Raw genomic sequence first — 26,165 nt, 5'->3', positions numbered from 1 at the left:
AAAATACCTAGTTTGTGGTGCACAATCCTGGCAGGAAATGCTGCAATGTCTCAGGAAGAAACAACAGATTTTTGTGCCACTATTGCAGCAAGGAAAGCAACGATGTCCCTATAAAATAATGAACCACTTTAAGAGCCAATATCCTGGCAGGAAATGCTGCAGTATTTCTTTAAAAAAACAACCGCTTTTCATGCCACAATCCTGGCAAGGAAAGGTGCAATGTCTCAGCAAAAAACTACAGCTTTTCATGCAAACAAAGCAGCTGGAATCACAGCAATGACTTGCAAATCATACAGGTTTAGCTGTTTGCTGGTCTCAGACAGTGGTCTGCAGAGGTCTACAGCTTGACAGGCGTATCGCCTCAGTGGCACCCCCCCCACCTTCAGATGTTAATTCAGCTCATATACACACTTTCGAGATGTTATAATATGTATGAAATGTGCAAATGTAAAGTAACTGTGATTTGCAGAAGCAAAAAATGCCAACATTTTCTTCTGCCGACTGGGCGTGGTAGCCAGTTTGTCATGAATGTAAAATTCTACCAATAGATCATTATCTTCTGAATTTTGAGCCAAAAGTATCGCCTACATAGGTTAGGATTATCATTATTTATCATTATCATTATATCATTATTATTATTAGCCTTAAGACTATGATAACCATTCGATACGATCCGATCCGATACGATACGATACGATATACTTTATTGTCCACGATTGTCACACCATGACATTAAAAAACACATTTAAAATGGGATTTGCACAAGTTTTCATTTTCAGATAGATAAGCTGAGGGACTTCTATCTTTGTGCAGCAGGCTGAGGATAGCGACGTCGTCAGAAAATTTAAAAACATATATTTGCATATATTTATGACTTAATTTGCACACAAAAAAACAACACTGTACCATTGTAACCACATCAAGAGCTTTAAGACTTTTCCACTTCAATGTGAAGAGAAGAAGTTGTTATAAAAATCCCTTTCAGCATACTTACACTATTTATTAAAGGAAAAACTAACATTTTCTCCTCAATAAAAAGCATCAGGGATTACGGACAATATAGTCTTTTTACTTTTGCGAGCCAATAGCTTTTGCAACGACAAGGATGATTAAATAAAAAATGGGCAAAATAAATAAAATATATTTCTTTCATTTACCTCTGGTATTTCTTTTGTGACTTGTATAACAAATAATCCTGGTGTGAATTATCCAGGGTAAAAGACACTGTCAGAAAAACATGCTGCTATTGAATTTTTAAAAGTCTAATTTTCTGTTCATCATCAATAGAGAAATTCCATTCACCTCCATCAGACTGGGGCTAAGGTGCAAATTGCAGAAGCAGATATAAGTTGAAAGTATGAGTTTAGTAAAATAACACCAGACATGTTCTGATACCAGTTTTTCCAAACTGATACCGATTCCAAGGCTTGAACTTCTGTATTGGCCGGTACTGAGTGCCAATGTGATACCACTGCGTATAAATAAATAAATACATAAATAAATAAAATTGCCAAATTGCTGACATTGTTAAACGGCTAACATTACACTATTTACCAAAAATCAATTCATCTTGGCCACTCAAAAATGGCAGTTACCAGTGGCTGCACAGTGTAACTCTTTGTGTGGACTTTACAGCAGCAAAAGAAGAATTAACTCCCAGGAAAACTGCCATTTTAAGCATGTGTCAAACTACTATAATGTTTATTTAAAAAATTAAATGTAATCATACTTGTGCATAGACTCGCCTACCCAACAATACCCAATCCAGCATTTTAGGCAGTATCAAAAGCATTTCCAATTCTGGTTTTGTATCAGAAGAACTCTTCTTAACACCCTCTGAAAATCTTGTTTTTGCTGACCTTCACTTATTTACTTCCTCACCTTGCTGCAGTGATGCACAGGCGTACTGCAGGACCCCGTGAAGTCACTGCTGGGTGGTAACTAACATTTTAAAATGCTACATATGGCACGTAGAAGACCCAGAGTGAATCTGCCGTCACTGGAGGTGTGCGTCTCTGCTCGTATGTGTGTGAGAGGAGGGTCAGACAACGATGTTCACGTGTACATTGTGCATGTGCGCGCGTCAGATTGTGAGACAGAGGGTGGACAACCAGATGGATGACTGAGAGAAACAGAGGCTGGAGGTCGATTCATCAAACACAACACTGGGCGGAGAGAGAGAGAGAGAGAGAGAGAGGGAGAGACAGAGAGAGGATGGATGGAGGAGAGACAGCAAGAGACAGAGTGAAGGGACACACAAGGGGACAGAGAGGCCAGAGCATGCAGATAGCGAGGGAGTATTAAAGAGGAGATGAGAGATTGTCACTTTTATCTTTTTTAGTACCCTGAAACAACAAATGATCGGGTGGCTGTGACTCATTTTGTGACTGGGTCTTAACGTGGCACTCGGCCCTGGCACCAGGGGAGTGATTAAACTTTGATTTAGATCTGTACTACAACTAGCGAAGGGGCGTGTTGAATATTGAATCCACTGCGGCACTTAAAGATGAAGCTTGCTACTCACAGCAGGCGAAGTGACTTGAGTCCGTCGAAGGCATGGACCGGGATGCAGCGGATCTGGTTGTAACTCAGGATGCTGGAAGACAGAGGACATGTGCAAGGTCACAAGACTTGGTTTATGGTTCTGGATGCAGTTGTTGTTTTTATACAGTATTATTTTCCTAGTGTTCTCTTGTCTCTCTGACTATATCCCTGAATACATAAAAATTAATGTAGAGGGAGTCATATAAAGGCATAAAGAAGAGAAGACACGAGAGATGACGCAGCACATTTGGCTGATATAATAACTTAGCAACGAAGCCGGAGCCACCATGGGTTAAGCAAAGGGAAATAAACAAGAAGGCCACATTTCAAATAAAGTAAAAAAAGTAGCCAAAAACTTGCCAGAGGCAAAGCTGAGCCTCTCACACCAGGGGTATTTTTCCCTCTTTTAAAACTAAGAAAAACTAAAATTTAGTTTAGTAATGAATGAAGGTGAATGACACATTTAAAGACAGAATTCTGATCAGGGTAAAATGAGATAAAGTTGGGCTTTTTAGTGCGCCATCACTGTTTAAACATAATTAAGTCGGATAATCGCTGTCTGATCATCTCCAAGACAACAGTAGCCAAAAACACTGGTTCACAGCATCTATAGCGTCTGTGTTGTGACGTAATCCCCAGTGAAACACAATATTATCTTTTTCTTTCTTTCTTTCCTTTATTTATTTTTACTTATTTTACCTTTTACTTATTTCTTTTAACTTATTTCCTTTTACTTGTGGTTTAATTGCTTTATTGCTTCTGTTTATGTTGTTTTGGGTCTATTTCTTTGTATTACTTTATGTTTGCGTGGGGCATCTTGCATTATTTGTCCTCTGGTTTTAATTTTATTCTAACTCTACTCTAGTTTCTTCTGCACTCGTTTTCAATAGGACTGTTTGGCTTTCTGTTGTTGTTTTGCCATCTGTGAATCCCATTTATGATTTGCTCTGTTTGCCAAAGTACTTTGTAGGCTCTGTTTTGAAAGGCACTACATAAATAAAGTTATTATTATTAATATTTGAAGGGCATAAAGTGACAAGAGGGATTTAAATCAAATTCTTCCTGTTTGATTGGACGGCTAAAAAGTGATCTGACGTGCAATACGGAGCTACAAAAGACTTTTGGCTTTACACACCTCGCCAGCAGTCAAATCATAAACTCTTTATAAAAATGGATGTCGTGACACTTCCCCAAAAGTGAAGCCAAAACATCTTGATCGCCCCCTGGTGACTGGCTGCGGTTTATCATAAAGCTGCCCTCTCCATGTAAGTGAATGGGACATTTGCCAAACTAAGGGTTAAGTTATGTTTAATCATGGTTCTGGACTATCATGAGATCTAAAGGTGTGGAAGAAATAGGAAAAACCAAAAATTCTTTCTCATCTCCAACGTCTGGTTACTAACTGGCGTAGGAGTTACAGCAAGGATCCTAACAGCCAATAAATCAACAGATTAAGAAAATCCAATGTGGAAAAAGAAACACTCTCCTCCACCTATACCTCTTTAACTCTTGGCGAGGTGTGCTTGAGCGAGCATTTAACTCAGCAAGTGTTCCACTGATGCTATCTGCGGGCTAACAGTAGAAGCCTGTGGTCGAGCTGGGCAGCTCCCAGGTGTGAATGAGTGCAACTCTATGAAATATAAAACGGGGTGGTGCTGGAAAGGAGAAAATGTACTTTCCCTGGACTCACAAAATCCACTTGTTGATGTAAAATCTGAGTGATAGATAAGAGAGATTAGCTAAAGGCAAAAAAGAGACAATACAAGGAATTTGTATGTAAGATAGAGTGGCAGTAAAGAGTTGAAGAGACGGGAATTTAATGGGCAGATTATAATCCAACCAATTTGTTGAGTGAGTGAAGTGAAGGACTGAAATGAGAACTTTTAGAAAGGAATATGAAGATAGGAAAGCAAAACGTATGTGTAAAGAGGAAGATGATACAAGAAAAGCTTGAAATGAGATATGGGAGAGGAGAGAAGGGGAGCGAAGCAGTATTTGGGGTGAAAGGAGGACAGAGGTGGAAAAACTGGAAAGAATGGAGTAAGAAAAATGAAATGACAGAGGGGAGAGTAAGATGAAAATATAGAAAAAAGAAGAAAAAAGAAAAATATGAAGAAAGGAGGAGAGAAGAGGGCGATTAATCAAAGTTAAGAGAAGAAAACACTGATTTATCTTGCAGCTTTTAACCTCACACACCCTCAACCCATCAAGATATGGGCGGGGGGGTGTAATCATGACTAGGTGTGTGCGTTGCCATGGTAACTCACAGTGTGGCTAGTTGAGTCATGTTGCTGAAGGTGAAGGGGGCCAGTGTGCTGATGCTGTTGTTGCTTAGGTCCCTGTGTCGATACAAGCGTACAGTTAATGCACACAGACAAACAAACACACACATGAACAGATGCATGTTATGTATCTAAGCGGTCTGCATCAGGATCTGTGTGTTCTGTTCAAGGTCATGTATGCGGTACATACACCAGTGACAGCTGCTTCAGGCCTGCCAGCTCCTTGGGCACAGATGTCAGCATATTACCCTCCAAGTACCTGCAAGGGAAGGTGCATCATTAATGTAGGATGTATTACATGAGTATACATATTTATACACAAAAATACACCTGAGGGCGTGAGAAATTGTAATATAGCACATAAAAGTTTGAGTTTTGCAACTTCTGACATATTACTGCAGGAGAGGGAGGATGTGAACGGCAGATAAGAGGAGTCGGGGATGAGTTCAGGCTGTTGGTGTGAAGAGGAATGAGGCATAGTATCTCAAAACTACCATTATAAAATCACATTTAGCACAGGAGCATAGTGTCTTTGTTTATTCAGCTGTACGCTGTATGAATGTGATCAGCTAAACTAAACAGACTAAAAATAAAATGAATAGTTCTGATTTGGAAAATACTTCTATTTCCTTTTTCCAAGACTTAGATGAGAAAAAGATCGATACCACTCATCTACAGCTGAGCTGGAGCCCAGTGGCATTTTAGCTTAGCTTAGCATAGCATACAGGCTGGAAGCAGATCTATAGTGTGGCTCTCTTCAAAGTTCAAAACAAAAGTTTATCCATCCACTCGCCCACCACCTCTGTGCAGGAGCTGCGATGGTTGCCCGGCAACCTCACAGTGACCACAAGACACCTCTGGCTGTTGTTGGTCAAAAAAATAACTTCAGCACAAAACCCACTGTGAAACTTCAAGCTCTCTTTTTGCATTTTGGTTTGAGAGCAGACTAAACAAACAAAAAAGACTGTTTCATTGTATGTTTTGTACATTGGTTTGCACCTACTTGCACCTTGCTGTTATCTAGTTTTATATTTAGTTTATATTTACTGTATAGCCATTGTATTTGATATTCTGTATATGCTTTTTTTCTGGTATGTTGCTTTAGGACTAATTGCATTGCTTTATATCTGCACATAAACTTTGTATTGCAACTGCTGCACAGCAATTTTCGTACCGTATCATATCAAATCTTATCGCATCGTATCATATTGTATCTTGTCGTATTTTATCGTATCTTGTCACACGTTTTAGCATGCAGATCCTCTAACAGTGCCAGGCCAGATGTTGCCACCTGCTTCCAGTCTTTATGCTCAGTTAAGCTAACTGCCTCCCAACTGTAACTCCATGCTTACAAACAGATCAGAGTGGTATATTCTCATTTAACTGTGCAAAAAAGTGAAAATGTGTATTTCCCCAAATGAAAGAGTATCCCTTTAAGATACAAGCTATTCCTTTATTAGTCCACCAGATGAATGTGCCGTTACAGCAGCAAAGGGGATAGTGTAAAACAAGATGCATCAATAAAAAAACTAAAAGCAAGATAAAAGAACAAAAACTCCAATACAATAAGAAAAAGAAAGCTTAATACAAAAAAATATGATAAACTTTAAATAAAGAGCAAGGCTGACTATTTGTTTGACAAGAGCAATGTCTCATCTTTAAATTGACTTTTCATTTTAACTCAAGTTTGTTTTTATCTGATAGGAGAGAATAAAAGTAGCTCCTCTCAAAGAGAAAGAAAAGAAATATATTGATAGAAAAATGTATAGCAAATAAAGGTTGTGTAAAAACACAAATACAAAGACCTCCTTGTAAAGTAAATGTTTAGTTTTTCACTGATGTGATTCTTGCAACATAGTTACACTTTCTGCATAACTAAATGTTTGTGGAAGATTTTTTTTCTCTGAATTCATCAGACAGCAAATCAAAACTGGACACGATGACAAAATAACAAGTGTTGGGTTGTGAACCTGTCCGACTGACGCAGAGAGGAGTGTAACGACTCCATCATGTAGCTTTAAACACACATATTCCAACCACTGCAAACACACAACATTCACCTGCTGATCCTTCTGTGAGAAACAAACACATACACAATCATGCACACACACATTTTATGATCCCTTGGTCTCTGTTCCTCTCTCTCTCAGGTCATAAGTAGGTCATGTGGACAGTATGATGGAGTGTCTTCTTCAGCCTGATCAATACCTAATCACTGCTATTGACCCTGCAGAGCAGGCCTATTTCACAGCTAGAGGGGTTTCTGTGTGCGTGTGTGCACAATTATTCACCTCTCTGACATAAGATTGTGATCCTGCTTTTTTTCTCTAAATTTTCTAATCTCAATTAACATTTTAATATCCTTGTTTTATTCTACATCGATTCTAACAGTTACTATCATTATAGACATTTCCAAAAATCGAGCTCTTTCTTTGTTAAACAGATTCGTGCTCGCTTCAAATTAAAGGTATGATATGCAGGATTGTCAGCTACTATTGGTCCACTCTGGCCTCACGATTTGCGTTTGTTGGCGCTGTGTTTCTTGGATGCCTGCTGCTTATGGTCTGGCACCCGGTTGCTACCTTTTTCTAAAGCTCTGACCTCTTCAGAACGCCGTGGGGTTACGACCATAAACGTCCCGAACACAAAATATACAAAGAAAGTAAGTAAATACAGGGAGAGTCACTGCAGAAAAATACTCAGGCGCACACACCGCTGGTGGGTCATAAGTGATGGTTGAGAGGGATTACTTCTGTATGAGTCATTGTTTTTTATGAAAATCCTGCATAGTGCACCTTTAAACAAGCCAAATAATAATCACAAGTGTAAAAACTGTTTCAGATAATTACAAAATACAAGCATTTGTGTCTGTTTTGTTGGTTTAATGTAGTATGCTACAATCTATTTGAAAAAGGGCATCACATTATTGTACAAAAAACAAAAACCCTCCACAGCTCTGGAAAAGTTTTAAATATAATAAGGGGACCTTGGCTTCTTTAAAGGTATCTTTGGCATTATAACACTGAAAAGTGAATCTTCCTTAAAAGCAATTCATGAAATATTTTTAACAAAATAACCCAAGGACACTCTCTGGTATCTCCTCTCAGCTGTCTGTAACTACTCTGGCCGTCTTTCTGTCTCTTTCTGTTTGCCAATATAAAGTTTAACACAGTGTGCGACTGTGCGTTAAATAGATTAAAATACCTGCGGTTATTCACAGATTTATCAACATTCACACAAACACACAGACACACACAAGTACCTGCAGCACCCACTTGCCTATAAACCCATCAAGTCACACAGGAAGAAAGAGAAAGTGTGTGTGTGTGTGTGTGTGTGTGTATTCTCTAAATGGTTTGTTACTTACTGAAGCAGCAGAGGGCAAACTGCTGCATCAATATTGCACTGCAGCAATGTGTGACTGTGTGTGTGTGGTTGTGACTCTGCACGTTACTGGAGAGTAAGCATTGATAAAAATGCCCACGGTATGTTCACTGGCTTTTTGATGTCTGTGTATTTGAACAAAAAATGAATGTGTTCATCCTTCTGTTTCAGTCTGTGTGTGTGTGCGCGCGCACGTGTGACTCACAGCTCTGTGGTGTCCTTGGGAATGCCCTTGGGCAGAGAGTGCAGCCCTCTGTTGCTGCATCGCACCACGCCGTCTGTGCACGTGCAGACGTCAGGACAACCCAACGCAGGAAGACAACCATTATCCTCAGCACCTGGAGAGAGAGAGGGAGGGAAAAGAGACAGAGAGAGGGACATTAGACCGAGAGAAAGAGGGACACAGAGAAGGACAGATAAATTAAAGAAAGGGACAGAGGTGAGGGACAGAAAAAGAGCAACAGCGGGAGGAAAAATGGAGGAGGATGTGAGACGGATAGAGGGGACGGAGGCTGACGCAGGTTAGGGCGAAAGAGAAAAGTGAGAGCAACGAAAGAATAATAGAGGGATGCATAAAGATAACGACTGAACTGTAAGTGAAGTACTTGGTCAATTCCAATCAAGTCTGCACTCAGCACTTTTAAAGAGTGCTTTACAATCCATATCAAATGAGGGGCTGCTTCACTGCTGTGTGCAGTTCTGCATCTGGCTCAGAACCTGCAGGCAGGTCAGAGTGATATTAAAAACCCTCAGATGATTCTGGACAAACACTGAGCAGATGTTGATCGGACGGCCTGGAATAACTTTGCAAAGTCATGAAAATACAGCAACAAACTCAGCTGAAACATCTGCAGTCTTCTGCAGCTGTACTGCCTGCATTGTTTTTGTCATGTCAAGATGTAAATGTCCTTTTTAACACTGCATTATATCATATTCTTCCGGCAAAGTCTTTTTCTTAAGGCCCAGATACACCAAACAGACATCAAAGAACTGGTGGCAATGAAGTCTGACTGTTGAGGCGCCTCACTTTGTGTGTTTCTCGGCCAAAACGTTGCACTTGAACACACCGCAGAGACTACAGCCAACAGCAAACAGGCTCATACATTTTGCACCTGTGTGAGGGGAAATAACTTTCCATACCAGCAGGCAGCAGTAGTCTCTGTTCGTCATTCAAGATGGGAAACCGGAGGCCCAACAAGGTGGATTCAAGAGGCTTTTTGCCTTTATTTGATAGGACAACTTTAGCGGGACACACAGCATAGGACTGCAGGTTGGAATCAAACCCATGGCTGCTGCCGCAACGATCAGAGGGATTTCACTCACCACTGTGCTCTGCTATCTCCGACACCAAAAACAGCCGACGAGGGCAGAAAAGCCCCAACTGTGCAGGGACACACCACAAAAACAAGGGTGAAAAACTCACTGACGGCCTGCAAACGGCTGGGTTTGTCAGGGCCCTTTAAGATCCAGGAACGAGCCACTTGCTTTTCGTCTCTAAACTGCTGCCTTTAGTCTTGCTGTGGAAAAACTGTTTTTTAAAAAAACAAAAAAAGTTAAAGTGAACAGCTGTACTGTTAGAGAGACTGTTCAGGCTGTGCTGCTACGTTCCACACACACGCACACGTGCACACAAACATATGGCGGGGACAAAAAACATCTGAGTGATTGTAATCGTTTAACACTCAGAGATAAGAAGGATCACAGAACACAGAGTTGTTCTTGGCTTGAAACGCCCTCCATTTCCTTGACTGACTGACACACACACACACACACGCACACTTTTACAAAAAGCTTTAATCTAGCGCTGCAGTGTGTAAATAGTTGAACTGCGGTCCCAAATGTAAAACAAGCTGAGTTAAAACCATAATGAAGGATAATGACGACTGGACACAAAGCCAATCATAACAAAAGGCAATCTTGAGTTTTTTTTGTGTGTGTGTGTGTGTGTGTGTGAAGAGAGAATGAAAGATTAGGAATGAGAAAGTTTATACTCTTTTCTGCTCATATGTGGTTGTAAATTTGTGCCTTTGTGCCAATATGCCTCCGTTGACTGCGATGATGTACATGCATGAGCGTAAGTGTAAGTGCATGAGTAAGGTGCAGATTTAGTTTGTTAAATAGCGATCTCCCTCCTGTCCTATGGCCATTTCCTCGTTCACTTTGTAGTTCTCTAATTGTGCTAGTGTCTAAATGTCGAGCAAACGGGCACTTACATGCTTGTGTGTGGATCAGTGTGTGTGCAAGTGAATGTGTGTGTGTCTTATCTGATGTGTTTAGCTCTAGAGTCCACGGGGAGGTGTAGCCGTGGGCTGACTCACTCCACAGTCGGCTGATTGAACTAACATCCAAATGTGCGCTAAATATCTTCTCACAAATTCAATTAACTTTACCTTTCCCCCGGCTGCCTCTGGACAACTTAACAGTCATTTTACTCAACTATAAATAGAGCGGTCATGGGGACCTTGGTTATGTGTGTGTGCGTTTCTTTGCTTTTATTCTTTTGAGAACCAGCTTGAGATTTACACCTTCGGAGTGCGCAGGTTTAATCGTCGCCAAGAGGCTGTGTTGCCCCTGTTCGGTAGTTTGTTTGTCCGACTGCCAGCAGGATATCTTTAAACCTTTGAGGACAGTTGGGTGTTGAGCCAAAGAATAATTCATTTTAATGTTGGTGAGAATCCATATCTTTGATTTCTATCACCACGCAAAAGTTGTTAGACTATGATATGAAAAGAATCCATATTGAACTAAAGGTTCACAAGGTCAAACTATACCTATATAAAGTATTGCACTTAAAGTGATCGAAGGACTAGAAAAAGTGCTATAGAAGTCCATCAAAGTCCATTTACCAGATTAAATAGTATGGTTTAAGGGAAAATGCATGTGTTCGGGAAGTAACACGTATGACTAGATGGCAACAGATAATGTGATATAATTATGCTGTTGTGAACATGGTCCTTAAGTAATCAATAAATCAATAAAACCGCTATTTTCTGTGAAGCCGTGCAAGATAAACAAAGTTTTCTTCACAAATTCAAAGGAACACTGCATGACTAATTGTTATGCATGTGGTAATTTTGTGAGTGAAGTGTTCCTTTAATGTCATAAAAGACAGTTAAATAGTGATCAAAAGTCTTTATCTTTAGCAAAGCTCCAGTTTTAACATATGTGGCCGCTGTCAGGTCCTCATAAAGACAGAGGTACAAGGGCCTGAGTGTGATATCAGCCATTCAAATTTATTTTTGCACAGCTTCGTGAATGTAAAGGTAGATCCTGTGTGTGTGTTTGTGTGTGTGCGCGCGTGCCTGCATGCGTGTGCAAGATTCAAGACTGAATATTAAGATCTGATACCATCTTAGTTTCCTTACTCGAGCCAAGCCCGGCTAACTACTTTCCAAACTCATTTTCAGTAAATGGTTGCAGCACAGCTACAGGAAATTAGAAAAGTGTAATGAATTCAAAGAAACTCAGGAGGGGGAGAGAGGGAGAGAGGGAGAGAGAGAGAGATGGAAAGAGAGAAAAAAGAGGGATCGGAAGGAGTTTAAAGTTTAACGCTATAAAGAAAGAAAAAGGGGAAAAAGAAACAAAGATGTAATAGACAGGAGAGCCAGACCACACTTTGTCTGTGGCGTCAAACTTGGCGGCTAAGACGACGGCCTGAGTCGCTATAGGCAGGGATCGTCGTGGTAACAGCAACGTCACTGTCGAAACCACAAGCTGATGTCATCTACGGCTGCTGTTTGCCAGTAGTTTGTGATCATTCTGTCCTCACAAAACCCTGCTGTGTGTGTGCGTGTATCTGCTGGCTTCATGGGATGATGGAAGTTTTGCAATGAGCGTCTGGAGGGATTGTTAAAGTTTGACACAAAGAGACGAGAATCAGGACTGAAGATGTGTTCCCTTCAGTCCGACGCAACGCAGAAGACTTGAGGTCCCTGAGGAAATGACTAAATTTCATCATGACATCAGTTAAATTATCATGAGAACAACTGATTTTCCTCAGGGCAATTAGGGCGCTCACTGTAGATGTAAAAATTCAGTTGTAGCCTTATAAATAGCACTCTGCAATGACCTTTTTCTCACCACCCGATGCTCCGCTGCAGCAGGAATTTCCAGGAATTTCACAGCTTCATTAGGCTTATTTTCCTCCCTCCCATTACCAACCTTAACACCTCACAAAAGAGACTTCAAAAAAACTTTATTAAAAGTTGTGTTGGGCTTTATCACCAAACATAAAATAACCTTCCTTTGGAAATTTCCTCCTTTATGTGTTTCTTGAGAAAATGCAGAATGCATTCAGTAATTGGGAAGAGTAAACATGATTCAAAGACACATTTAATGTACCTTTCAATCACCTGACTCGCGCTCTTATCTGTACAGGACACATGGCTGCTGAGTGACACATGTCATCTGTTTCAGGTCTCAGAGTGTGACCTTTCTCATTTCCTTAAATTTATATTTGTGCCCAATAAATATGCACGGTAGTGTTTCTCCTGCTCGCCCCGCCTGCGAGTTACCGCTCAGCTCATGTACTTTACGTTGTGATGACGTCACAGATTTTTGAAACACTTTTCTCAACTTGAGCAAAGTTTTTCAAATATAAAACCATCGTTGCTCAAAAATTCATGATAGAAATATTAATAGTTGACCTTATTTGCAGTTGCACTTTTGTCCAGGAGACCACTGTTTGGAACCGTATGAAACCAAGTAAACCTTTAGTCATTTTAAAGTACGTCGTCACCTTGTTTCTTTTCCTAAACTTAAAAAAAGTTGACAAATGCACGTACATCCGGACAATAAAAAACTAGGTGCTGGATAAGAAATAATACATGAGAAGTAAAAACAAAGACAAGAGAAGAAAAAACACTGGACTTTTTGTTTTTTTCTGCTCTTTTCCTAAACCTAACCTACGTGACTTTAAATTAAATATGTAACGTCATTCGGAGTGCCATAATGGGTTACATATCACATGAACTGTTGTATTAGTATCCTAATTATTATTATTATCATTAATAATAATATTAATTAGGATTTTCTGAGGGATGTGCAGCCATTGTTTTAGGACACTAAACACCCCTCAGAACTTCATAAACCAATCCTTTACATTTTGCAAGTGTTGCTTTCTATCTAAATTTAGTGTTAATCCTCTTTTAGCATTGTTTATAAGTAAACTCTGTTATCTCTAATTATATTAAAGGAGCCAGAAAGAAAAGACAACATTCACATCGGAGTACGTGCAGAGTGAGAGAGAGAAGCTCACCGTCACATGTGAAGTCTGGGGTGGCCACATCCTGGATGGGGATCTCCTTCAGGAAGGCTGGCTTCTGGCAGCGAGGGTTTCCACTGACCACCCTGGTCTTCTTCAGCCACTGACCCAGCCAGGCCAAATGACAATCACACACATATGGGTTGGACAGGAGGTTACTATGGAAATAACAAGGGACACAGAGAGAAACAGGGTCAATGCAAAACAAGAAACAGACACAAATGTTGGAAGCTTCTTGAACATGTTGCTGTGCAATTATAGTAAAAGCACATAGACAATATAATGAAGTTATAACTGAAAAAAATATATATATTTAATAAATATTTTTCCCTGAATTTTGCCCCCATAAAAAAATTTTGCTGCATAAATTCTTATCAGATACAGACACGATCCATAATAAGACTGTGGCTTACGAAAACAACAAAGAAGGGACACAAGAAAAAAAAAAAAAGATTATCAGCTGCTTATTTCAAGAGCTATTCCCAATAATAAAATTCACAGTTTGTATGCTATACTATACACTGCAGACGCACAAATATAACTATTGTTTTCTGGTCAGTAATACACTTGAATACATTTTGATGGAAGACAAAGAGACGGGGAGAGAACGGCAACAAAAGAAATGCAAAAAGGAAAAGGTTATCAGGTATTTTTATTCATTTTGTGAAGCAGAAGAAAGATGGAGAATGGAAAGGAAAGGTGGCAGAATGAGACTTTGTGAAAGAGAGAAAGAAAAGAGAAAAGGTTATCTGTATGTTTTATTCTTTTTTGATCAGCCCTCATTGCATTTTGTTGCTTCTGTAACGCTGCTCATGTAATATTTATGCTGAACCACATTTAAACTGGAGGAGGCTTCAGCAGCAGCACACAGACAGGCGCTGTACTCCACTACATTATCTGCTCAGCTCACTGACGTTTTACATTCAATACAGTTTAGTGGTTACTTAGAAACTATTTTTTCCCAGATTTATTCCTTCAAAAAAATATAAGAGGAAAACTTAGGCCACGTCCACACAGACATGTTTTTTTTTGTTTGCTTTTTATTTCCCCCGCCAATCATTTTCAAAATAATTCTTGTCCACATAAGCACCGTATTAAAAAAAAATCTCTGTCTCATTAAAATTACAAAAACACAACTGAAGTGCTGTAAAGAGCACGGCGAGCCAAAAAGCTACAATATAACTGTAACCACACAGAGAAGAAGAGGGTGTTGGCCAATGAAAAGCCTGAAAAAATTACCATGAGGTTTCCTCTGACGCTCGTTCCGACATCTCCGCACATCAGTATGGTGGAAGAGTAACAGTACAATAATGTGTAAACTTCGTAACGTCTAGTTAGCGAGGTGAGAGCCAGCACTACTGTGGTCAAGTCCGCCTTTGCACAAAATGTCACATCATTTGTTATGTCTCACAAAGGAGATGAAGGTGCACACTCTGATGTTGTGAGCCAAAAACATCAACCCCTTTTACAATGTACCATCACCATTCTCTATTATAGGTACGATTGAGGAATGGGGGACAGAGTTGTCTTGCCTTAAACTGACAGCGGAGGAAGTAACAGCACCAAATCTGTGTGAAAGGTGCAGGTGCAGAAGCGGATGGGTGTGACGTTTTGACGATGTTCATGTGTGCGACGTACCGACGTGAGATTTAAAAGCAGCTAGCAGCATTTAGCAGATACGTCAAAGAAGAGGGCAGCAGCCAAAAATGTATGCAAATTAGGGAGACAATGAGGTCCAGAGCTCCTTAGGGTGGAGATACACTTGCTATTAACTCGGCGTACGCATGATGTCTGCCGCGAGCCCCCTGTGTCGGTTTGGTGCGTCGACTGTGAGCATCCTAAAAAATGTGAGCGATGCAGCTAGGGCTGAAACGATTCCTCGAATAATTCGAGTAACTCGATTACAAAAAATGATCGAGGAATTTTCTCTGCCTCGAGGAATCGTTTAATTTTGCCAGCTCAAAGCATGGTATTTCGCCCGGACTACTTTTAATGCGGCACAACGTGCTGACGTCACGCACGTAAAGGAATAAAAAAGAGGCGGCGGATATGTTTGGTTTTAACCACGGATGTAGAGGTAACGACGAAGAAGGCGACGAAAGCGAAAGGCACAAAGAAAAGGCAGAAAATGTCAAAAGTGTGGGAGCATTTCAAGCTGGACACCAAGGCGAACACTGCTGCGTGTATTCACTGTAAGACAGCGCTTGCATACCTCAACATTACGTCTTCAATGCTGCAGCATCTCCACCGAAGGCACCCTGTTTACTCCGAGAGCGGAGGACCGTCACCCGAGACGAGGCAAAATGAAGTTAACGTAGCGCTAATTAATGAGATTAACGTTACTGTACCTTGCTAACATAATGTTAGCCCTGCGGAGGGCTAGGTTTCTATTAATTATGACTACTGTCGATGTGTGGCTAACGTGCCTTTCATACAGGCTTTATTTAATCTGTAAAAACACAGCGCTGCAGAGTGATGAGGGTGGAAAATAAAAACATAATAAAGCTAACTGGGTAGTTAAAAAAGGAAACCAATGGTTCATTGTTAGGTGAAATGTCTTATTGTCTCATGTATATTTATAATTGCTCTTTCACTAAACAAAAATATGTTTTATCCGATTACTCGATTAATCGATGGAATTTTCAGTAGAATACTCGATTACTAAAATATTCGATAGCTGCAGCCCTAGATGCAGCAGATGCAGTATGTACAGAAGCGACAGGGCAGTGTAGAACAGCAGCAGGCATGCAAAGGTACTGGTGATGCTTTTCATCATCAATCTCTCACATTGGCAGCACGAGAGACACGTACTCCCCGTCGTCCCAACAGGCTTGATTTAGAGGCCTTACGTTCCACCGATGTTTTCGCCACTGTGTCCTTTTCTGCCTTGATCTCAGCATTAACATGACAGTAACCTCAAGTGTCGCCATGTCTGTTGTTTACATCCCACACATCTAGTAGTTAAATATGGCCTGAGCTCTCTCTGCCCTCTAGAGGTATCCGAGGCAACTATATATACAAAAATGCTCATAACGCAGCCAGACTCAGCCAGACATGATTGCGAACGCAAGGTTAATCAGCAACTATATCTTCGACCTTTCCGTCTGAGCAGACTTGAAACTCCTGTTACTGCCATGTTATGCCACAATTACTGTTAAGCAAGCAATGCTGACTCGTATGTTTTATGTCACACTACTGCTGTTTTAAATGTCACAACGATCGTACCGCTTTTACTTTGTGATACCCGTCTGCTGTCTAAAATTACACACTGGAGCAGCACGACGCCTGCATTGTTCGCTTCTGTATAAAAATGAAAAGGCGATGAAAAGAGGGTCTTCTGTATTTCCCATTTTTTGTCAACACAAAAAACAGATGTTCTGAGAATCTTCACTCTGGGCTGAGTTTTACAAAGCCTTTGTTTTTGTTGACCTAAAATGCAGTTTGCGTGTGGGACAACAGGCCAAAACACAGAGAAAAAGCTGCCTGTTTAAATGCGTACAGGACATTAGGGAATGAAATTTTACTGATGACTCACACGTGTCTCTTTAATGACGATGGTGTGCCTCCATTTCATATCTAGACGTGAAGGTGACGGAAAGTCTTCCACTGTGTCTGCTGAACTAACAAGCCTGCATGTTGCTGTTTGTGCTACAATATTAATGGGGCGCTGCTATAGATAGGAACGAGTTATTTCCTCATTTCCTTGTAATGAATTGACCTCACTGCCTGGCAACCAGACCTTTGCTAAATCCCTTCCTTCCTTAACAATGTGTTAATCTTTTAATTAAACGGACAAAGTCTATTGGGAAACAATGCACTACAAATGGAGACTGATATTAGAAATAGTAGGAGTGGGAGAAAAACTGCAAAGATAAGGAAATAAACAGAGAAAGTGTTAAGAGTGGAAGCTATAGAAATAAAAAAGGCAGGTGTTGCATACAAATTCAGGTGTTACAATGAAAAACTGAGGCTTTAAAGAGAATGAACAATAAATATGACAGGGATGATGGTAATATAATATGTCCAATTTTTGTAGTGATAATCACCATCAGCCCCTCTGAGCAAACCAGAGTTTATGCAACTACGCATCCATTCATCCTCCCTCTCCACCATCTCCATTTTCCGTCTCTTGTCTCCCACTTTTCCTCCCAAAAGACTCAAGTAAGAACTTGAATCGAAGATGACAGGTACACAGCAGGACAGAGAGCGACAACAAAAGGCAGAACAAGGGAAGGAAGCACAGAGGAAAAGACAAAGAGAGTAGAGAGGATGTGAAGAGACTTTTTTTTAGCTTGGCATGTCTGTGTGTTCACAGTAAGAAAAAAAGATATAAAAATCAACCTGTAATGTTTTATTAAACTGGAAAAAATCTATTATTTACAATCTTCACATCTGGGCGGTCAGAAGATTGAAGATGAAACACACACACACACACACACACACACACACACACACACACACACGCACACAGACACACACACACACACACACACACACACACACACACACACACACACACACACACACACACACACACACACACCTCCTTGTCTTCCACTGTCTCCTTCCTAACAATAATCTTATGTGGCAGGTTAATACTTGTTGTAACTTTACTTCATGGTACTTGTTTCTGTATTTCTCTGCACAAGCTGAATACTGGTCAACACCTTACACACATATACACACACACACACACACACACACACACACACACACACACACACAACAAACACACACATAGTTAGGGGTGGAATGTACAACGTATATTTATTCAAGTACAGTACTTAAGTATTTTCTGATCAAGTCAGTTTATACTTTTACTCCACTACATTTTAGAGCGAAATATTGCACTTTTGACTTCAATAAATTTATTTCACAGCTTTAGTTACTATACGGATTAAGATTTTTGCACAAAAGAATATACGAAGAGTTTATAGAACATGATGAATACAAATTAAATTAAAAAATAGTTTATACAAGTACTGCTGCAATAATTAGTTAATTAATCACTCAGTCGACAATTAATTGCCATGTAGTTGATAAACATTTCACTATGTATTTATTTTTTTTGTTATAATTTTGTGGGTATTCTTTGGCCTTTTTTAAAAAATTTTTTTTTGTTTTTTGGGTTTTTCTTTTTTATTGTGTTTCTAATGTAATTTTTAGTTTGTTTTTTCCTATTGTTTTTAAATAATTTTGACTGTTTTTTTTAATTTTCTTTTTATAATTTTTTTGTGTTTTCTTTTTCTAACAATTTTGACCTTTTTGGGGTGTTTTTTTCTTCATCTTTTTTTTTAAAAACAGTTTTGATTATTTGTTGTGTTTTGTTTGCTAGGTTTTTTTTTTCCTGCATTACTTTTACTTTTTATACTTATCGCTTTAACTTAAGCACAATTTTCAGTGCAAGACTTTTACCTGTAACAAGGTATTTTTACAGTGTGGTATTAGTACTTTTACTCAAGAAAAGGATCTGAATACGTCCTCCACCACTGCACATAACATTAATGAATACACCATCCAAGAATTCATGTCTTGGTTGCAGCAGGTGTGTTCATCTTCGGGAGGATAAAAACAAGCTTGCAGATGCTGCATGTGTTTGTGTGTGCAGATGCTGAGATATATTTAGCTTTGATAACAAATGTCCTGGGATCCAGACCAATGTAGTCGATAATGATGGAGAGCATCTGTGAGGAGAACAGTGTCCAGAGAGCAACATGTGTGCAACTGTGTGTGTTGCAGGGTAGATAACTCCCACAGTGGAGCTAGACTCTGAAAAATTCGAGGGTAGAGACAGAGAAAGAGGAAAAGGAAGGGAGTGATGAATAAAAAAATAGACACAAAGAAGAGGGAAGATTCTGCCAGATTTAAAGAGAGACTGTGGTACACGTTGAGAGATAGTGAGAACAATAGGATGCTGATGAAAAAATAAAACATAAAAATGGGAAAATAAGCAGTGTGGGGTGGGAGAAAAGCCGTCAGCTGACACTTACATGGTGGACAGGGAGTGCAGGGTGGAGAAGGCTCCTGGGGCGATGCTGGAGATCCGGTTGTCATACAGCGACAGCAGACGCACTGAGCTCAGACCCGTAAATGTGCTGTTGTCAATGCAAGTGATCTGGTTGCTCCGCAGCATTCTGCAAAACACACACAGAGTATCTATTTAATAAACAAAAAGCCAAAAGTAACTGCAAATTTAGCTTCACCGTGAAGACTAGGGATGAGAATAAAATCTTTAAAGCAAAAACTCCATGGTCTCATGCTAAGACCTCATCACCCAAATCTCAAATCAGTTTTGTTAAAGCTTAAACTTTAACCCACTGAAACATGAGAAAATTATTTTATATATTTGTATTCTAATATTTTCTTTAAAAACAGGGGGATGGCAACGAGCTACTTAACAAGACATACACCCCGAAAACAATAACAGAAAAAAAAAGTTACATGAAAATTCCTTGAACATAAACAAAAAAAGAGTTAAAAACAAACAAAAACATGACCTTGAAGAAGTGCTGAAAAAAAGTTCAGTAAGACAATCAATATAAATGTATTGTAGTTATAAAGGTATAGTTTTCTTTACATTTTGTCCCTATTTTTGGACAGTTTTCTAATAATCCTCCTGTCTTTTTAAATTAATTTTTAGGTAAAGTTTCTTACAATTTTTGGGACATATCTTTTCAAGTTAGTCATTGGCTTTTCCCCATGTTTTCAGAAGAAATCAAACCAGTTTGCTGAGTTTTCAAAGGGTCATATAGCTTGTAAAAGGCATCTGAACGGAGGACAAGAAATGTGATGTCGATCCAGGGTTAAACTGATGACTCAAGAATTTATTATGGTCTTCATTTTTCTTTTACTTGAGAAATGTTTGTGACTGGCAGTTTTGACTATTTGTCAGGAAAAGGTTGCTATTGAAACTGTTTATAAAAACAGTTCAATAAAAAGATACTTTGGTGGATAAAAAGAGACACAAAGGGGGAGCTGGAACATTTTCTATTACATCAGTCAAAAGCAAAAGATAAAACAGAGAGTGGGGGTAAATTCAAACCAGTCCCCACAGGACGACCGTGACAGAGTCTGTAATATGACATTAGCTTTTGACATGTGGTCACGTGGGACAAGGCTAACTAAGTTAGTTAGCATTAGCAATCTCTGGGACAGGCTAACCTAGTTAGCAAGGCTATTACTGGAGCAGGGAGCCTCTTAACATAATACAGAGACAGCCATGATGCCATTAGAGAGTCATTAGCCGGCATATAAATATATACATGATAGCATTAGCTAGTCATTACTGAGCATACACAGACAACATTAGCTCTTGACTCTGTATGCTATCCTGTAACCCCTAATTGGACGCTAGCCTATTGACGGTGGGTGCCCAAATTAGAGGAACAACAATATGCTGTCATTAGCTTTGATTTCAGAGCGAGTGAGTAAACAACCCTGGTCCTCTATTTTTAGTCTGGAGAAGAGAAAAGTTAAGTCCGCCGTAAATCAGATGTGTGTCACAGTCTGCATGATTAAAGGTGTCAAATGACAACACAGTTTAGGAAATATGAACAAGACAGCTAAAATATAAATCATTAAAAGTATTGCAATGGAAAGGTGGAGCATCATTATGTCATTCTGGTCAAAAATGACATTTTTTGGTACATGGCTTGCTCTATCGAGTGGACAAATATCCAGCATCTCCTGTGCTGTTTTTTCTTAACAACAGTGCAGTGTATTTGCCAAAAACAAACAAAAAAAATCATTTTGAAATAACCAAAGCAGAATCCCCTAATTTCACCTGAGGTTCTCTGACATGACCCCTTTATAATTTTGCAATCAAATTAGTTTCCGAATGAGGGTACGAGCTCAAGATTTAAAAAAAAAAAAAAAAAAAAAAATTAAAGACTTGCCACCTGTCCAATATTATGCCTACAATTCATTTAACAGGACACCAAATCAACTTTTAAGTTATTTTTCTTGGTTTTACACTCTGTTAAGTTACAGTCTTTTGCATTTGTAGGCTAACACAGATTTTAGGTTATTTCATAGCTCCTGCTTTTGACATTTATTCACTCCTGGATCAGGGGCATCTGCTTTGTTCTTTCTAAAGTGTTTTTTTTCGTTGTAGGAAAAAACATGCAGTTACATATTTCAAAATCATTAGCATTACAGATCTGCAGAATGATGGGAGGAACATTTGAATTTGTGGGGTTAAATGTAGCCTGATAATAACACAATGCAGACTTCATACCACAGAAATATAGTACTGAATGCACACACACACACACACACACACACACACACACACACCCACACACACACACACACACACACACACAAACACACACACTAATGCAAACCAGACTTACAGAGTTTTTAGTCCACTGAGGCCTTTGAACATGCGTCCCTGCAGTCCAGTTAGCTTGTTCCCCGTTAGCAGCAGCTCCAACACTCCACCCGCTCCATCAAACGCACCGTCACGGATGTCCCTCAGCTTGTTGTTGCTCAGGTTTCTGCAGGAAGGACAATAAAAATATGATGCACAAGTTTTGCTGTTTTAATATAAAGTTTCTCTGCCTCTGCCCTATAAAGTCTTCCAGAAGGCCAGAAAAACCACACATGCAAATAAGTGTCACATAAACACACACACACACACAAAATATTCCCACTTTAATTGTAATAATCAATCATGTCCCTTTAACTAATAAATGTTAACTCTTCCCTCCTTCATCTTAATGTCCTCGTCTTGTACAACAGATATTCTGATAACAGCTTACAGCCATCACTATAACTCTTTACACTATAGAGCACACACACGCATGTGCACACACACTCATACTCGTAAAAGAAAATGAGACAAGTGGTCACAGAGAACTGAAAACGATCGCTATCTCTCTTTGTTGCGCACAAAATGAGAAAAATGAAAATGAAAAGAGAGCATTTGGCCACAGAGACAATAACTTGAGATGATAGCTATCGCAACTACTGTAGCTTTCATTCATAGCCAGTTTTCTGTTTCCTCTTATCAGCTTTATGGAGGAGGAGGAGGTGGAGCAGGAGCAGAAGGAGCAGGAGGAGAGGAGAAGCACGGAGAAACTAAGAGAGGAGATGAAGGAGAGGACTCAAGAAGAGGAGAGGAGAAACAAGGAGAGGAGAAATGTGGAGAGGAGAGATGAGGAAAAGTGACAAGAGAGGGAAAAGAGGAGAGGAAAAGGAAAGGACACAAGGAGAGGAAAAGGAAAGGACACAAGGAGAGGAGACAAGGAGAGAAGAGGGAAAGGTGGACAAAACAAGAGGAGAGGAGAGAAGATGAAGGAGAGGAAACAAGAAGAGAGATCAAAAAATGTTCAAATGGACTTAAAAAAAGAAGATGATACATAAAAAGTAACAGAGCAGATGTAAGGATAACAGAAAATGTGGGGCGAGTAGAGGAGAGAAGGAGATGAAGAGGAAAGGGAAGGAGATGAGGGAAGGAAAATGGAAATGAGTGCTGGCCAATCTATATCGTCAGTGACACTGCTAGATGGTTAGCAATTTCCTCTACAATAAATCAACTTCTGGTCTCTGCTCTGTCTTTCTCTATCTCGCTCTGACACACACACACACACACGCACACAGACACACACACACACACGCACGCACACACACACACACACACACACACACACACACACACACACACACACACACACACAAACTTCGAGGAGGTTGTAGATAAGGAGTGACTGTAAATCTGAACCGAAGGCCCATCTTCTATTTCCATTTAATATTCGCTTCCTCCATACCTCCCACCCATCCTTCCTCACTCTCCAGCTCTCTCCTCCTCCTCCTCTCTAACTTGTCCTCCTCTTCCTTCCCTCGATCACATCTCTCCCATTTTCCCTTCTTCCCGCTTGCATGTATGTTTTTCACACTCCTCCCTTGTCCTCATCCTTCCTTTATAACTTCTCCCCTCCTTCCTTTCCTTTGTTTCATTCTTCCTTTCCTTTCTCTCTCTTAACTTTTTGCATCCCTTGTTGCTGTTCATGCTCCTTTTCCATCTGTTCTGGTCCATCTGTTGGTGTTTCAGTCATTTTGTGATTGCAATGCTATTCTTTCCTCCCTTTACTGGGGATATATAGAACAGGGAGACAACTAGGTTTCACATATTTGGTCCTCTTAACCTCCTTTATTTAGTATGAACTGTGAAAATGTGTGACAAGTTAAAAAAGATAATACTAAAGTTTAGTTTATAAAAAGCTTACCGAGTTCATGATTTGTGTCATTAAAATCTGTCATAAGATTAAAACTAGGGCTGTCAAATGATCAATTGTTTATTTCTAAGTAATAGCAGAATTAATCCCATTTTTTCAATTTTATTATTTTGCATTTCAAAACAGGAATGAAGTCTATATTGACAGGGTGAAGCAATTCTTACCAGACTGTTTTAATCAAATGGCAGAAATAAAGTGCATGGTACTATCAGAGAGTCGGCATGTCTATAAACGGGAGACTCATGGGTACCCATTAAACCCATTTTCGTCCAGATATTTTGAGTTCAGAGGTCAAGGTTAACTATAATTATAATAATAATAGTAATAATAGAGCTATTTATTTATTCATATTGTCAAGCATGGAGTAAACATTGGATTGATTTTAATAACTTTAAGAAAGCTTACTCAAAGTGTGCACTGTCCGGCTGTATTTTCTGGAAAAATAGATGTATCGGATTGGGACTCGATATTAGCAGATACTCAGAATTAAATGACTTGGATTGGGATCGGGGGCAAAAAAACGTCATCAGGACATCCCTTTTATAAAAAATAACTGCAAGAACAAACATAAATGAGAAGCAAATGAAAAGTTTACGTACATCTTCTTCAAGTTAGGCAGCTTCTTAAATGTCCCCGTGGCCTCCAGCACGGCAATGTCATTGTCGTTTAACCGCCTAAAGAGAGATAGTTAGAGTGAGTTAGACATTAATTCTTCCATGAAACAAACTGCTTGGAAGTCAACACACAAACACACACACACACAAAACGAGATGGAGCAAGAAAGGCCGCAAGTGAGAGGGGCAATGACCGCATGAAGGTTAAGAGGCCTTTAGTGACTGTTGAAGTATGATGCGCCGCAGAACCAGAGAGGGGAGGAGAGAATAATTAAACATATTGGAGAAGAGAAGACAAGAGCAATGAATCTTTTCTATGCAGCCATCAATACTCACACTGCCCCAAGCCGAGAGAAAACAGTTTGAGAGATAGGAAGCTCGACATCTGCTTTATTGAGGTAATTTGTACTAAAAGTGCGTTGCTAAAAGGATGCTCTTTGTGTATGTGTGTGTGAGAGAGTGTGTGTGTAAAAGAGGTAGAGAGAGAGGAATTGGGGGGAAGAAAGTGAAAGTTCAGCTGGAGGGGACACTTTCTAATGAGATATAGGGGGACTTAAAAGATGGATCCACCTGGATTACGCCAAACATGTTGCAAAGTCCGGTGTGAATCAGTGACACCTCGAAAACAGCTGCTGCTGGGTTCACATTCATATTGTTAAATGCATTTATATATCTATAAGAGTATAGATCAAACAAAGGCTGTAATCACATATTCAGCATCGACACTTAACAGCTAAATTTAGAGCATTTTGAAACAAAAATCTTAGATCATCTCACAATTGTGATTGCTGAGTACCATTTCCAGGAGCCAGCATATGATTGAGGGCCGCGCTGTTAATGTGCACACACTATTTTTAATTTATAACTTTTAAGACATAATTACATTAACAAGTATTTCACAGCTGGAAAGATTTTTTTTATCTATTTATTTATTTTAATAAAATCAGCATGTCCATGCAGTAGAAAGGCACAAATAAACACAGGAAAAGAGCTGTGGCATTTGCTTTTGCTAAAAAGGTAGAAAACCTTCAACTACCAGAATACATTGAGCTCGCCCAATAAATGCTCGACTGGTGGATAATATAATGCAAGCTTGGCCGTTTCTCCATAGGACACAATATGGTACCCGGCTGGTAACAAGTGATCTCAGATTACAGCCAAACAGGACACTAAAATATGTTTCAGAAGACATTTCAGGCCAGAAACAGGCAACTCCGCAACAAAATCTCGGTTTATATTTGATCAAGACTGAAACGTTTTATTGTTTGATCACATTTTTTTACACAAAACAGGAAACAGAATGGCACCCACTTCTTATTTACTAATTCTTATATTACAGTATTTGGTGGTGGGCATGTAAAATTGCAGAAGGACAATTTGTAGTTGTTTGATTTTAATGTTAAATCTCACTTTGGTCTGAGTTTATAAGAGAAAAAGAAAGGGGAACAGCTCTTGCTTGTTCCACATCTATACTGTTCATGTCTATGGTGGCGGGCATCTGAAAATGCGGAAGTTCACTGCAGTTCATTTACACATACCGCCCACACTGATATGATACAAAGCTGGTTGAAAAACAGCAGAGAATCCCTTAAATTCTTTGTACTCATTGAACACTTTTAAGGCTGTTGTCAAGGATTTTTGTGGCTAGTGGGAAGAGTCGCCAGGAAAGACAGAAAGATAGACAGAAGAGAGAAAGAGAGTGAAAATATATAAGCCTTCAGCTGAGCCACAACCTCCTCTGATTTCCCCTGATAAGGCAGGTTACACGGGGCACAACTGGCAGCGTGTGTGTGTGTGTGTGGCCTTCAAAAACCCCACTGGTCAGTTATGTTCTTAAGGC

General features: G+C 39.6%; 1 protein-coding gene across 2 annotated transcripts in view; it reads right to left on the bottom strand.

Moving 5' to 3' along the window:
• The window catches only part of slit3 (slit homolog 3 (Drosophila)), a 334,139-nt gene that overhangs the window by 48,567 nt on the left and 259,407 nt on the right, over positions 1 to 26,165 (bottom strand). For both annotated transcript variants that reach the window (XM_042492991.2, XM_088080859.1), the window contains 8 exons: positions 24,311 to 24,385; positions 21,828 to 21,971; positions 19,464 to 19,607; positions 13,468 to 13,631; positions 8,416 to 8,548; positions 5,017 to 5,085; positions 4,812 to 4,883; positions 2,525 to 2,596 (listed from right to left, as the gene is read on the bottom strand). In XM_042492991.2, coding sequence (XP_042348925.1) covers positions 2,525 to 2,596; positions 4,812 to 4,883; positions 5,017 to 5,085; positions 8,416 to 8,548; positions 13,468 to 13,631; positions 19,464 to 19,607; positions 21,828 to 21,971; positions 24,311 to 24,385 — 873 coding nt within the window. The remainder of the gene's footprint in view (positions 1 to 2,524; positions 2,597 to 4,811; positions 4,884 to 5,016; positions 5,086 to 8,415; positions 8,549 to 13,467; positions 13,632 to 19,463; positions 19,608 to 21,827; positions 21,972 to 24,310; positions 24,386 to 26,165) is intronic.

Source organism: Plectropomus leopardus, chromosome 8 (assembly GCF_026936395.1).
Source record: "Plectropomus leopardus strain MGB_pleo_1.0 chromosome 8, ASM2693639v1, whole genome shotgun sequence".
Classification (NCBI taxonomy): domain Eukaryota; kingdom Metazoa; phylum Chordata; class Actinopteri; order Perciformes; family Serranidae; genus Plectropomus; species Plectropomus leopardus.
Note: the sequence above shows the minus strand (reverse complement) of the source record. Positions and strands in the feature narration are given on the sequence as shown.